At 44.2% G+C, this 14,619-nt stretch overlaps 2 protein-coding genes across 3 annotated transcripts in view; one reads left to right on the forward strand and one right to left on the reverse strand.

The window, feature by feature from the left end:
- Positions 1-14,619, reverse strand: part of MYLK4 (myosin light chain kinase family member 4) — a 278,506-nt gene that overhangs the window by 250,489 nt on the left and 13,398 nt on the right. The gene's annotated exons all lie outside the window — the stretch shown is intronic.
- The window catches only part of WRNIP1 (WRN helicase interacting protein 1), a 143,802-nt gene that overhangs the window by 20,483 nt on the left and 108,700 nt on the right, over positions 1-14,619 (forward strand). For both annotated transcript variants that reach the window (XM_029590536.1, XM_029590537.1), the window contains exon 2: positions 1,556-1,747. In XM_029590536.1, the coding sequence (XP_029446396.1) occupies positions 1,556-1,747 (192 nt within the window). The remainder of the gene's footprint in view (positions 1-1,555; positions 1,748-14,619) is intronic.

Genomic DNA, 14,619 nt, shown 5'->3' on the forward strand with positions numbered 1-14,619 from the left:
AATCCGGGCGGATTTACGCGAGCAGGGCTTTTAAAATCCGCCCATTAGTTTTTGGTGTTTTTTTTTTTTTTAGTTACATAGAAATTCAGTTAACCATTCTGCATAGATTAACCAGATATGACTAATCGAGTTTCATCAAAATTTGTTTTTTCTTTCTTATGACACAGTCTGTAAGCAATATGCCACACTTACAGGTGAATTTTCAAAGGAGTTACGCATGTAAATGTAACATACTATCTTAGCAACTTTCAAAAGCCCATTTACCAAATTTTAAATGTGTGACTGCTTTTGAAAATCAGGCTCTTAGCGTGCAGGCATACAGATTTTATCAAATTTTTCACATATAGCTAGAGCTGGTGGTAATGTTTGTCTTATTACGCCAGGAACAGACTTTGTACTTATAAATTGTCCCCTTTTAGGAAAGAAACCTTGTATGGTCCTTCTTTTTTTTTTTTTTTTAGTGACTGGGGGTGAAGGAGCCCATGCAACTAGACAGTGAGACCACCATTAGGGTCAGCGCCCAGGGACAGTGCTCAGTTTGTGAGTTCATTTCTATATTTTAAATCTAGTACTTGCATTTGTTTTCATTTGCAAGCTTTCCCAGTGTTGATCTCACCGTAAACAGCCCTCTCCCTTCCCCCTACCTTCCCAAAAACTGCCTTTTCTTTGGTTCCAGAAACTATAAAATTACTTCCAGGTGCAGCAGAGAAGCGCAAAAAGGAAACTTTTCGATAGTCCGTCATCGCAAATGGAATTTGTCACCCATCATTGCCACCTTTCAAACTTGTCATCAAAGCTGCATCATCATATTAGATGAGGCACTGGTAAATCTGTGTTGTAAATCAGGCAGTTAAAACTCACATTGTGTATGTGAATATCTGATAATCCATCAAAGGGGGAAGCCTCTCGCGGTACCGACTGTGACCCCCCTCATAGAGTTGGGAAAGGGAATGCAGTGCTTAAGACTGTTAGAGATGCCAGGTATACAGCTTTTGGGAAATTGACAGCTAACTTTTTTTTTTTTCTTTAGTTTTCTAACCTGACAAAATTAAAAAAAAAAAAAATTTGAAAATTTTGGCTGCAATTTATTGATAAGTGTAGGGTGGGCATGGGGAACCATTTCTGAGCACGGCATCCATTTTAGTTAAGGTTTGACCCTGGTCTGCATAGAAGTCTTGTGTGCTGAGTGAGAGAGAGGGATTGCATGGCATCCTTAATAGAAATATTATCATGCAGGAGCAAGAAAACATGTCTGCTGTGCATTTTCTTTTCCTGTCCAGCATAGACCACTCTTCCGCTCTTCAAGAAGCAAAGCATAGTCTGTTACGCTCCGGATTCTGATATCAGCTACCTTTATCCTCCCCATCCCAGCTTTCTTCTGGGTTACGCAGAATTTGGATAAAGCGAAAGGAAAGAGATGTGCAGAGTGTTTTGTTTTGGTTTTTTTTTTGAGCTGGGGATCAGAACATGTTGTCTTCTTAGTGGTGGCTGTTTTTAGACAGGCCTATGTTCACATTAGCTGAATGATGGTTTTCTTTTTTTTTCCCTGTTTCAGACCACCTTGGCACATATCATAGCCAAAACCAGCAAGAAGAACGGTACCAGGTTTGTGACTTTGTCGGCAACAAGCGCGTCCACGAATGATGTCAGGGAGGTCATAAAACAGGCTCAGAATGAACTGCGGCTCTTCAAGAGGAAGACCATCCTTTTTGTTGATGAGATTCACCGTTTCAACAAACTGCAGCAGGTACTGGGCCAGCTCAGCCCACACAAACAGAAAAGCCATCCTTACTGTGGGACAGGTTGAAAGTGACTGCCTAATGCTGGGCCTTTTATTGTTTTCGTAAGCAGTTTCACAGAGCCATGCATGCGTTTAGCAAAGTATGTGCACTCCCTAGATTATGAGAGGGCTGTGATCTAGTACTCACAGCATTCCATGCCAAGGGGGCATGCCTGAGAATGCAGGTTCAAATCCCCCCTCTCCCAAAAACCTGCTGTAACTTTTAGCAGTTCACTTTATCTTCCTGTGCTTCTTTCCTCACCTCTTCCAGGGCCTTGTATACTAAGAGTGCACAAAAATGTACTTTGCTGCAAGTATATTAAAGTAATGATAAATCATTGAACTGCAGCCGCTGAACAAGGAGCTGTTAAAAACCGACAATTGACGGTCGAGAAAGACCCTATGGCCCATAAAGTTGGGATGGATGCTGGGAAATGTAGTCCTGCACTGTCTTTCCTGTCTGAGTTTTATGGGAATTGTGGGAAATGTAGTCTTAGGGCGTGGGTGTTGCAATTGGCTAATTAATAAAGCCATGTCCAGTTCCATTCATAAAAACCAAAATGGGTAACTCTGCAGCCTCTCAGAGAGACTGGGGAGCAGGGGGAGGGGAAAAAGGAGGGGAGAGCAGGGAAGTGGGAGAAGGAAAGAGGGAAAAGGGAGAGATTCTGGGGACAGAGCAGGGTGAGGAGGGAGGGAGACTGGGAAGGATCAGGGAGAGGGTAAGGAAGAGAGAGGATGTGAGAGAGAGCCCCCTCTGACTGCTGCCCCCTGCCTCCCCTGCCGGGCTCCGACAGCAGGAGCTGATGCTGCACACAAGGCTGCAGGATTCAGGATCAGCTGGGACTGTACTCTCAGGAATATTGGGACTGGCAGACTGGGAGCTCAGATTCATAGATCATAGCTGGAAGGAGAGCATCAGCTTGATGAGGAAGGAAGCAATCCTGTAGCTAGGACCTGCTCTCAAGATGATGTAGTATCTTCTAGCACTGAGAATAGTTCTCCAGGAGCACGGGCCCAGGAGGGAAGACTGGGAGCTCAGATTCATACATTAGAACAGTGGTCCCCAACCTGTCCTGGAGGGCCACCAGCCAGTCGGGTTTTTGGATATCCACAATGAATATGCATGAGAGAAATTTGCATGTTATGGAGGCAGTGCATGCAAATTTTCTCTCATGCATATTCATTGAGGATATCCCAAAAACCTGACTGGCTGGTGGCCCTCCAGGACAGGTTTGGGGACCACTGCATTAGAACATAAGAAATTGCCATGCTGGGTCAGACCAAGGGTCCCTCAAGCCCAGCATCCTGTTTCCAACAGAGGCCAAACCAGGCCACAAGAACCTGGCAAGTACCTAAATACCAAGAAGATCCCATGCTACTGATGCATACCCATTCCCTTCCTAATAATTCCTAACATTCTGTTTGCTTTTTTGACTGCTGCAGCACACTGAGCCGACTATTTTAAAGTATTATCCACTATGATGCCTAGATCTTTTTCCCTGGGTGGTAGCTCCTAATATGGAACCTAACATCGTGTAACTACAGCAAGGGTTATTTTTCCCTATATGCATCACCTTGCACTTGTCCACATTAAATTTCATCTGCCATTTGGATGCCCAATCTTCCAGTCTTGCAAGGTCCTCCTGTAATGTATCACAGTTTGCTTGTGATTTAACTACTCTGAATAATTTTGTATCATCCGCAAATTTGATCACCTCACTCGTCGTATTCCTTTCCAGATCAGAAAATTGATCATTTAATCCTACTCTTTGTTTCCTTTCTTTTAACCAGTTTGTAATCCACGAAAGGACATCGCCTCCTATCCCATGACTTTTTAGTTTTCGTAGAAGCCTCTCATGAGGGACTTTGTCAAATGCCTTCTGAAAATCCAAATACACTACATCTACCGGTTCACCTTTATCCACATGTTTATTAACCCCTTCAAAAAAAAAAATGAAGCAGATTTGTTAGGCAAGACTTCCCTTGGGTAAATCCGTGTTGACTGTTCCATTAAATCATGTCTTTCTATATGCTCTACGATTTTGATCTTGAGAATAGTTTCCACTATTTTTCCCGGCACTGAAGTTAGGCTCACTGGTCTATAGTTACCTGGATCGCCCCTGGAGCCTTTTTTAAATATTGGGGTTACATTGGCCACTCTCCAGTCTTCAGGTACAATGGATGATTTTAATGATAGGTTACAAATTTTAACTAAAGTTTAGTGTTAGAGCTGCAGATTTACTTATTGTCCCCCTTCCAGTTATTAGTTTAAATTTGATCATGGTATGATCACTGTTGCCAAGTGGCCCCACCACCGTTACCTCTCTCACCAAATCCTGCGTTCCACTAAGAATTAAATCTAAAATAGCTCCCTCTCTTGTTGGTTCATGAAGCAATCATTTATTACATCCAGGAACTTTGTCTCTAGCAAGTCCTGATGTTACATTTACCAAGTCAATATTGGGGTAATTGAAATCTCCCATTATTATTGCACTGCCAAATTGGTTTGCTTCCCTGATTTCTTTTAGCATCTCATCTGTCTGACCATTTTGTCCAGGTGGACGGTAGTATACTCCTATCACTATACTCTTCCCCAACACACATGGGATTTCTACCCATATAGATTCTACTGAGCATTTAGTCTCTTGTATGATCTTTATCCTGTTGGACTCTGTACCCTCCCGGACATAAAGTGCCACACCCCCACCAAGTTGATCCTCCCTATCATTGCGATATAATTTGTACCCTGATATAGTACTGTCCCATTGGTTATCCTCCTTCCACCAAGTTTCTGTGATGCCAATTATGTAAATCTCATCATTTGCTGCTGTACACTCTACCTCTCCCATCTTACTTTTGGCATTGGCATACAGACATTTCAAAGTGTGTTGTTTTAACAACCTGCTTTTCAGTTGTTTGGGATAATTCAGAAATCATTTGTTTTGGTGATTTTTTACATATAGGCATATGGACTATGTTTGCTTTTAATGGAACCTCACTGTTGGGATGCCCTAACTCCCCTGTTCCATTAGTATCCTTCAAGGATACATTTCTCCGAACCATGCACTGCTGAGTGACTGTCTGCTTTCCCCCTTGTTCTAATTTAATAGCTGCTCTATTTCCTTTTTGAAAATTAGTGCCAGCAGCTTGGTTCCACTCTGGTTAAGGTGGAGCCCATCCTTTCGGAAAAGTCTCCCCTTTCCCCAAAAGTTTCCCCAGTTCCTTACAAAGCTGAATCCCTCTTCCCTGCACCATCGTCTCATCCACGCATTGAAACTCTGGAGTTCTGCCTGCGTCTGGGTACCTGCACTTGGAACAGGAAGCATTTCAGAGAATGCCAACCTGGAGGTTCTGGGTTTTAGCTTCCTATCTAAAAATCCTAAATTTGGCTTCCAGAACCTCTCTCCCACATTTTCCTATGTGGTTGGTGCCCACATGTACCACGACAGCCGGCTCCTCCCCAGCACTGTCTATAATCCTATCTAGGTGACGCGTGAGGTCTGCCACCTTCGCACCAGGCAGGCAAGTTACCAGGCAGTCCTCACTTCCACCAGCCACCCTGCTATCTACATTTCTAATCAAATCACCAACTATGATGGCCGGCCTAACCCTACCCTCCTGGGCAGTATCCCTGGGAGACTTGTCCTCAGTGCGAGAGGACAATACATCACCTGGAGAGCAGGTCCTTGCTATAGGATCACTTCCTGCTAACCAGGGTGATGTTCTCCTACAATGAGCAGGAGAAACTCTCTGTAATCCAAAGCCGCAGCCAGGTTAATGCGACTCCAACATTGCTCTATGCTTCAACGGCAAGAGGAAATGTGGAAAATAGGATTTGCATTCACAAAAAAGAGGGGAGTGGCTTGCTTGTTACGGCAGTTACTACCCCAAACCAAATAATGCCTGATACTTCACTTTCACTGCATATCCAGCATAGCTCACTGCTTCAACGGCAGGGGGGAATGAAGAAAAGATGATTTATATTCAGACAATAACCAACAAGGACTGAATTACATAGTCTGGATAAGCAAATAAGCGTGGGTGTAGCTTGCTTGTTACGGTGGTTACTTCCCCGAATCAATTAAGCATGATACTGCACTTGGAATACAATCCAGCGCAGCTCACTGCTTCAACAGCAGGGGGGAATGAAGTAAAGTGGAATTATACTCAGACAACCAACAAGGACTGAATTGCACAGGCTGGGTAAACAAATAAGCGTGGGAGTAGCTTGCTTATTGCAGCAGTTACTACCCCTAACCAATTAGCTAGATACTTCACATAGATGCAACTCCAGCACTACTCTCTACAGCAATGGCGGGGGTGAAAGTGAAATAGAACCAAAAAGTTACTAAGGGCCAAGAGTAACAGAAGTATGAGAAAAAATAAGTGTGAAAGTTTGCTGGGCAGACTGGATGGGCCGTTTGGTCTTCTTCTGCCTTCATTTCTATGTTTCTGTAACAGTAAAATTAGTGGCACCACACTTGTACTGTACAGCAAAACTAGTGCTGCCTACAGATTTCAGAAATTCAGAAGACAGAGCAGTGTGAATACTGTGAGTACCTAAAGGGAACACTTGAATATCCACAGATGCACATTCATAAAGCATCAGGCACCAAATGGTTTAATCATAGCTCTCCAAAGTTATTAGTATATTGTTTGAGTCTGTTGATTAGTGTACATACAACAGCAATTATTCAAAAAGTGTCCAAAATGAAGGACATACTTCCCCCTGCTGAAGCAAGCCAGCATCCGAATCCTTGGTGTATCCGGTACCGCATGAAGAGGAAAATCATGCTTAGCTGCCGAGATGAAAACATCTCAAGCAGGCTGCATGTTGACGTATATGGCCCGTGTCAGGAAAAGAGCTTTCGTCTAAAACATGGCAGAAAAACACTCCCTCGTAGTACATGCATGTCAGCTGTCAAATGCTACCACAGGAAAATGTAAAGGGGGATATGTTTTGTACCCATGAGTTAACCAAAGGTCTGCATGCCACTAGGCACATCCCCAGTCATGCAGAATGGATGTCTTCTGGGATTCCCCTTATGGTAAACGAAGCTATTCTATGTCTCCCATACCACATTCCCAATCCACATTTCACTTTGGAGCCACTCCAAAATGCCATCTATCTTATAAGAAGAAACGACTGTCTTTTTTTGGGGGGGGGGGGGGGGGGGGGATAAGCAGTCTAAATATTCTCATCCAATCCAGAATGTATGCATCACGATATAAGCAAGTGCGCTAAAAAGGAGTGGCTCCCTGCATGTTTTAGAAGACACCTTCCCAGACACAGACTGTGTACACGGAAACTCAGCCCGCTTCCCATATTTTTCACCTCTGCAGTTCATCATGATTTTCATCTTCATAAGCTATCGGGTGCCCTGAGGCCTTGTGCATTTTCTGCCTTCAGTGCAGGAATGCATTGCCTTCTTATTGTATAGATCAGTTTTGGGTATTTTTGAATACTTGTTGCATGGATGCTAATTCATTGCATCAAATAATATACCAAAAACTTTGGGGAACTATGATTAAACTATCCAGCACCTGATGCTTTGTGGTGCACCTGTTTCACCTCAGGTAATTCTATGCCAAGCAAAACAAAAATATGCACCAAAAACTAAAACTTATGCCTTTGAAATGATTCAAGGATAAAAGATTCTTTAAATACACTGGGCCTTTTCCATGTAGGGCCTTATAGGCAATTGATAGTGCTTTAAAATGGGCCCAGAAAGACTTTAGTGACCAATACAATTCTTTTAAACACAGAATAATATGATCATAAAATGTAATACTAGTTACCAAATGGACAGCCACATTCTGGACTCTGAAGCTTTTTAATTATTTTTTTGAGCAGTACCAACATACAGCACGGTACAATAATTATTCTAGCCTAGTTATTAGAGCAGGACTCTGCTTTTCTAGATCTGCTTTATCCACAAAATGGCCTTAATTGGCAAATCTTTCCCATTTGAATAAAGCAGCTTTTAACCATGTATTCATATTTAAAGATAAATCTATAACAACCCTCAAGCTGCATACTTTTGAGCTGAGAGAATGAGTAACTCATCTAGCAGTGGATGCACAGTTTGCTCTCAATAAGCAGGTCTGAATTAGCCATTACATGTGGGTCATATCATCCAGCAGCACTGATCGAATGTGTCTCTCCAAGCTTGAGGAGATTTGAGCTCTATTGAGCTTGTGTGGGAGGTCCCGCATGGGTGTTGCCTCAAGAGCCTCCTCAGCATTGAATTTAACGATGTAATTGACTCTGTAGGGAGATGAGCGGTATTCCATGGCTAATTCACTCTATCTACAGAAAACATAATTTAAGTAATCAAATTTTGTTTTTTTCCATCAATAAGCAGGCTGAATTAGCCATTTCATATGGGAAGTCCCAAGCTAAAGGTTGCAGTGGAGCGATACTTAATAAGCAACCTGGACTCCTCCATGAAGAGTGGACTACAGCGAGAACAGATTGCACAAAACTGCTTGCTATATGTCCTTGAAAGGTTATCAAGACAGTAATGGGAGGTGAATGTGTGGACTGAAGCCCATGTCGCAACTTTGCATCATCATAATCATCATTTATTTATTACATTCTGATCTCACTTGCTGGAAAAGCGAGTGCTACAGAATAAACTGAGCAATTACGACAACAAAGGGCTAAGCCAATGAGCAATGCATGAAATACAGTAATGGTGCAAGGCATACAATACAAGTCAACATAATGACTGCAAGTAGGAACCAGCCCGATTTCAGACTAACTTAACCTAACAGGGCAGTAGATCTAGCAGCAACAACATGCAATCAGGGAGAAGATCAGGCAAGTTATGAGCTGAGCAACGGTGACAACAAAGGGTTAAATCAATGAGCAATGCAAGAAATACAGTAACAGTGCAAGGGATTTAATTACACTTCAACAGCAAAGACTATATAGTAGGAACAATCCAGATTTCCTAACAGAACAGTAGATATAGCAGCAGTAACATGCATGCAGAGAGAAGTTTGGGCATATTAGGGGTAACATGCTTCCCTTAGGAGCTGAAGGCCTCCATGAATAGCCAGGTTTTCAGTTTGTTTTTTTGTAGGTCAGGAGAGCATCTGTTGTCCAGTGGCAGGGAATTTCAAAGATCTGGGGCTGAGCCAGTAAAGGATCTTCTTGTGCTGATGAGCTGGATTTCCTTGGGGGCAGGCACTATCAGGTGTTAAGAGCTGTGATCCGTGGCACTTACCCCCAATGCTGGTCAGTCTCAGTGCAGCTGGAAGCCGCCAGAGCATCCTAGCCTTCCCATAAATGCGTGCACGCATAATATGCACACAGTGGCAGGAACCCCTGAGCGATGCCTCCAGGTGATGTCAGCCTCTTGGACTATTTAAGCCAAGGCTCTGCAGCATTTCCTCACCTCAGCAACAGGTCTTGTGCTTTGCAGTGCGTGTTGCCAGCAGCTCGAGTTCCTGCATCTTCAGGTTGCTTTCTCCTGCCTGGCCTCATCTTGTCCTTGTCATGTTCTGCTCTCCTTGTCTTCTTCTGCTTTCTTCATCCAGCCTGCCTTGTTTATCTCATCCAGTATCTTCAGTGTGTCTTTGTCCTCCCTTGGTTTGACTTTCCGGTTCTTGACCTTTGCCTGGACCTGATCACGTTTTTGCCTGCCACCTGGAAATGACCATGTTTTGTCTGCTGTCTGGACCTGATCTTCTGCCTGGATCTGACCGCGTCTTACAGCTTGCCCTGACCTTGGCCTGTCTCTTACTCTGTCTGCCCGTTGCCTGGCCTGACCTCTGTGAGTTACTGGACTCTTGCTCTTGTCTCTGCACTAGGAACCCGCCTACGACTTGCAAGCCACCAGAACCCAAGGGCTCAACCTGCAGGAGAGGGGCTGGTATAGATGAATCTCCAGTCTGTCCTGCTATAGGGCGTGTTTACCAGCTGCCAGCATAGGCCTCATAGGTTCACCTAAGAGACTATGTCAACTATGCTGCAGCACCAAGGGCTCATGCAAACCTTTACGTCAGGCAAGTATTTGGTAAGGTGCAGAGTGGGTGAGCTGGTGTGTACATGGAGATTCAGTTGGTCAGATAGCATGAGCCTGCCTTTTGAGAGCTTTGTAGGCTAGGACCAGAACTTTAAAGAGAGAGCACAGGGCAATCAGTAATGAGTACAGAGACTACAGAAGTGGAGTCACTGGATCAAACTTACTGGCATTGAGCAGTATCTGTGCCACAACATTCTGGATGAACTGCAAACAGTGGATAAGATTTTTGGGATGGCCCATGTAGAGGGAATCGCAGTAGTCTAGACAAGAGGCTTGAATGATGGTAGCATAGGCAGGTGCATCAAGGAGCAGACTGAGGTGACAAAGATGAAAAAAGTCAGCTTTGGCAACAGATCCTATTTGAGTTTCATAGTGAGCTTGAATCAAGGATGAAACCCAGATTGCGAACTTGGTGGCCATATTGTATCATGGATCCTTCCAAGAGTATTTTAGAGGATGTGGGAGGATTATATGATTTACCTGTCCAAAGTACTTCTGTTTTTTGTGGGTTTCAGGTTGTGGTGGTGCAACTAGTCAGTAATTTTCATCAGGCAGGTAAATAGATTCTGGATGGCTCACTCAGGGTCAATACCCAGGAGACAGAGAAGTTGAATGTCATCTGCATATTGCAAGACCTGATTAGCTTGCCCCAATGGAGCCAGGTAAATGTTGAAATGAATGGGGAGGGGATAGAGCCTAGGGAAACCCCACATGGAAGTGGGGTGGGATGGAGGAGGCTTGGCCTAAGGAGATGGTGTGAGTGCAGTCCTGGAGAAAATACTTGAACCAAACAAGAGCTGTGCCAGATATTCCTAGTTCTGCCTGATGGAATATGAGAATCTCATGGTCAACTGTGTCTAATGCTGCTGAGAAGTTCAGAAGTACTAGGAAAGCTTGCTGACCACGGTCTAGGTAAAGTCACAAGTCATCAGCCAAGCAGGCTAGGGATTATTAAGTGCTGTGGAAGGGTCTAAAGCCAGATTGTTGGATGTCCAATTTGTTAGTGGTGTAAAGGAGATCCATTAGTTCTCATAGGACTGCTTTTTTGATGAGTTTACTGAGGAAAGGGAGATTGGAGCCCGGACAGTAGTTACTGAGTTCACTAGGGTCAAGGTGAGATTCCTATAGAGTAAGTCTGACTACTGCATCTTGGAGGGTTTTTGGTATTTGCCCTTCTGTCTGTGAAGTGTTTATGATGGCCTGAATATAAGTGAGAAACCCAGCGTTGGCCTGTTTTAGCCAGGAAGAGCATAGATCTTTGGGGTAGGTCGTAGGCCTGAGATCTGTAAGGATGGAGCCACTTCACTAAGAGATAGGGATTGGAAGGAGGAGAAGGCCTGAGTAATTGGGTCTGGGTTAAGCTGGGTTAGGAGGATCTTGCTGTTTTGGTATTGAGCCCAGCTGTAACTTTGGAAATTTTGTGTTTGAAGAATTCTGTGAGTTTTGTTGCAGTAGGCATCTGTATGCAGGGACGAAAGTATGTGTACTGCCATTCCAATGAGTTTATTGTTTGTGCAGAAAAGTTCCCTTGGTGTGTTTGCTGCTTGGGAGATGGATTTGGAGTAATACGTTCTCTTAGCCTCAGTTATTGCCTTGCGATAGGTGGTCTGGTACTTTCTACATGTGTCTTTATCTGCTTGGGATTTTATTTTCACCAGCTGCATTAGTCTTCTGCCTGCTTGTTTAGTTCCTTCAGCTCAGGGGTGTACCAGGGATGGGTCTGGGGTTCCTAATCGTAGTGATGTTTGTTTTTTAAGATCAGAGTTCCAGTTGTCAATGAGAACCGAGATGGAGGTAGTTCCAGTGGGAGCAAAAGGGGACAAGGCCTGAAATTTCTGGAGTCAGGAGTGCTGTGGGTCTAATTAACTTCAAAGAAGATCTAGTAGTGATTGCTTTGGTTGGTGTGATTAAAATTTCTAGTTGAATCAGATAGTATTCAGTCCATAAGATAAGGATGACATGGCCTTGATCAAGAAGCTTTGTTGAGGAGTTGGACACATAAGAACGAAGTCCAATCTGATGTGTTAGTTCCATGATCAACTGCATGAGAGCAGGGAAGAAGTGACATCACTCACCCGAATGGCAGTGTGAGTCTCGAGCTTCCCGCTTAATAAGACATAAATCCCCCTCTAAGCACACCATCCATGGGTCTTTTGCTATTAAAACTGCAGGAACAGGAAGCATTTCAGAGAATGCCAACCTGGAGGTTCTGGGTTTTAGCTTCCTACCTAAAAATCCTAAATTTGGCTTCCAGATACTGCGATGTCGGTAAGGAAGAAAATCGCGGACCTCCGCCAATTTTCCTTTGAGGGGGAACCCCATAAACATAAGGAAGGCTTCGTAGAATCTGGGCATGGGGAGGCCGCGATTGCGGAGTGCCCCGAGCATCAGAGCGCGAGCTCCCCGGCAGCGGGAGGAGGCACGGTCGACCCAGAGTTTCAAGAGCAGACTTCAGGCTTGGTTTAAGGAAATTCGGGATGGAATAGGAGCACTTAAGTCTGAATTTCAGCAACCAGCAGCGGATCTGAGGCGCGAGCAAGAGGAGCTGGGAGAGTGGGTGGCCTCTGTGGAAAGCCAGGTGACAGAGCAGGAGACAGCATTAAAGTCAATGTGCTCAGAAATAGCTATGCTCAAACAAAATCAGGAAGACCAGAATATTTGGCTTGAGGATTTGGAGAATAGGTCGCGGCAGGGAAGCCTGTGCTTTCGTGGGATCCCAGAGGGAGATGCAAATGCAGACTGTGCAAAAGTGGTAAAGGATATTTGTCTGATTCTGCATGAGGACAAGGAAGCTGAGCCACAGGAAGAACCGAAAATCAATCTAGACTGTGCCCATCGATCACTGGCTAAACCGAGGGACAATGTCCCCAGAGACATTGCAGTAAGTTTTCATGAATTTCAACTTAAAGAAAAAATAATGATCTGCGAGGAGAATTACTGATTTACAATGGCATGGCAACCGAGCTGAAATTTTCCAAGATCTGTCTCCCATAACCATATGGAAACGGAGGGAGTTTCGTGAGCTACTCCAGGTGTTGAGAGCTGGAGAACATAGATATAAATGGCTATTCCCATTCGGCTTGCAATTTACCATTAATGGAACTACTTCAAGGGCACAGACGGTGGAGGCTGCGACAACCATCATGCAAGAAGCTGGGATTTTGAAGGGCGTGATGCAGCACCCTAAACAGGCAGAGCAGACCGGATTTTCCCAAGCAGCTCAACAAAGATGGCAGAGAGCAACACATGGCAGCAAGCACCTGAGACGCCACTCAGGAGGAGAGATAGGTACCAGAAGAGCAGATGCCTGAGACAATGCAATCTGGGCTTGCTTGATCCCAGCTGTTCGGCTCAAAGGCAAGCAGACGGTGCGGAGAGAACGCAGATAAGACCACGATTTAATTTCCACACTGGATGCGAAAGATCGGCTTAATATAGTCGCCAGTATCCTGTGGTAGTCTTCTTTTAGCCTCTGGAGAAATTGGTTTGACTAGGACAATGGTAGAAAGGGGATGTTCTGTTTAAATAATTTCATTTATAAAGGGGGGCCTCATGTGGCTATGAGATGGGTGTCTGTATTCCTTGGAGAGTGGGGGGGGGGGGAGATGGGAGGGAGGGGAGGAGGGGTTGCATGTGTGTAAGTGGTTGGGGCAGTGCTTATCTGATGCATGTGGCTTAACAGTTTACTCATAGATTGGACGGAGGCAGGAGGGTGGACACCTCTGTTTAACACTTTTCTGGAGCTATTGTGCGCTAAACCCAGGTTGTTTCGATTAATATGGCGGGAACACTTAAAATGATGTCCTGGAATGTTAAGGGGTTAAATACATACCAAAAAAGGAAAAGATTATTACAGGTTTCCCTTAACGCCAAAGTGGACATATTATTCTGACAAGAGACACACTTTAAAAAAAGGTATGAAAAGCTATTAGCATCACAGAATTTCCCTGCACAATACTTTGCAGCAGCCACCAGCAAGGGTAAATACAGTGGGGTGGGAATTCTTCTCTCCAAAAATCTAACAGCGGAGGTGCAGACTGTGATCCGGGACCAGGAAGGTAGATATCTACTTCTCAAAATCAAAATAGGTACACGGGTATACGTGTTAGTGAACATATATGCCCCCAATGTTGGGCAAGGACTCTTTTATAAACAAGATATCTGAGGTCATGCAGCAATGGGCAGAGGGATCGCTGATTGGCGGAGAAGACTTTAATCTGACCTGTTACCCTTATTTAGACACCAGTAAGGGAGATAAAACTCATTCCCGGACACATAGGAAATGTTTGAAGGCCTTCATGTGGGGTTGGAACCTAGTTGATATTTGGCGCTACCTACACGCTTCAGAACGAGATTTCACCTTCTACTCACAGGTTCATGGGACGTATTCTAGGATAGATATGTTCTTAGTAGATGAAGCACAGGTCAATTATGTACAGGACACTGGTATTGATGTGCTCACTTGGTCAGATCATGCCGCTATTAGGCTTACTTTGAAGGAACTGGGAAGACAGGGGGAAGTGCGGTATTGGCTCAATGAGAGTCTACTTGACGATAATCCATACGAAATACAACTGAAACAAGAGATGGAACAATATCTAGTAGAGAATGATACTGGAGATGTATCTCCCAACACCATCTGGGACTGTTTTAAAGCGGTGGCCAGAGGCAAGCTTATTGCTAGGGCTGCTTTTGTAAAAAAGGAGAAGGAGAGTCAAAGATTTAATATCTTGCGACAATTTAGGTGCCTTGGAAATTAGAAATAAAAGAAAACTGTATTCTAAAAGAACGGATATCTACCTAACA

This window comes from Rhinatrema bivittatum, chromosome 2 (assembly GCF_901001135.1).
Source record: "Rhinatrema bivittatum chromosome 2, aRhiBiv1.1, whole genome shotgun sequence".
Lineage (NCBI taxonomy): Eukaryota > Metazoa > Chordata > Amphibia > Gymnophiona > Rhinatrematidae > Rhinatrema > Rhinatrema bivittatum.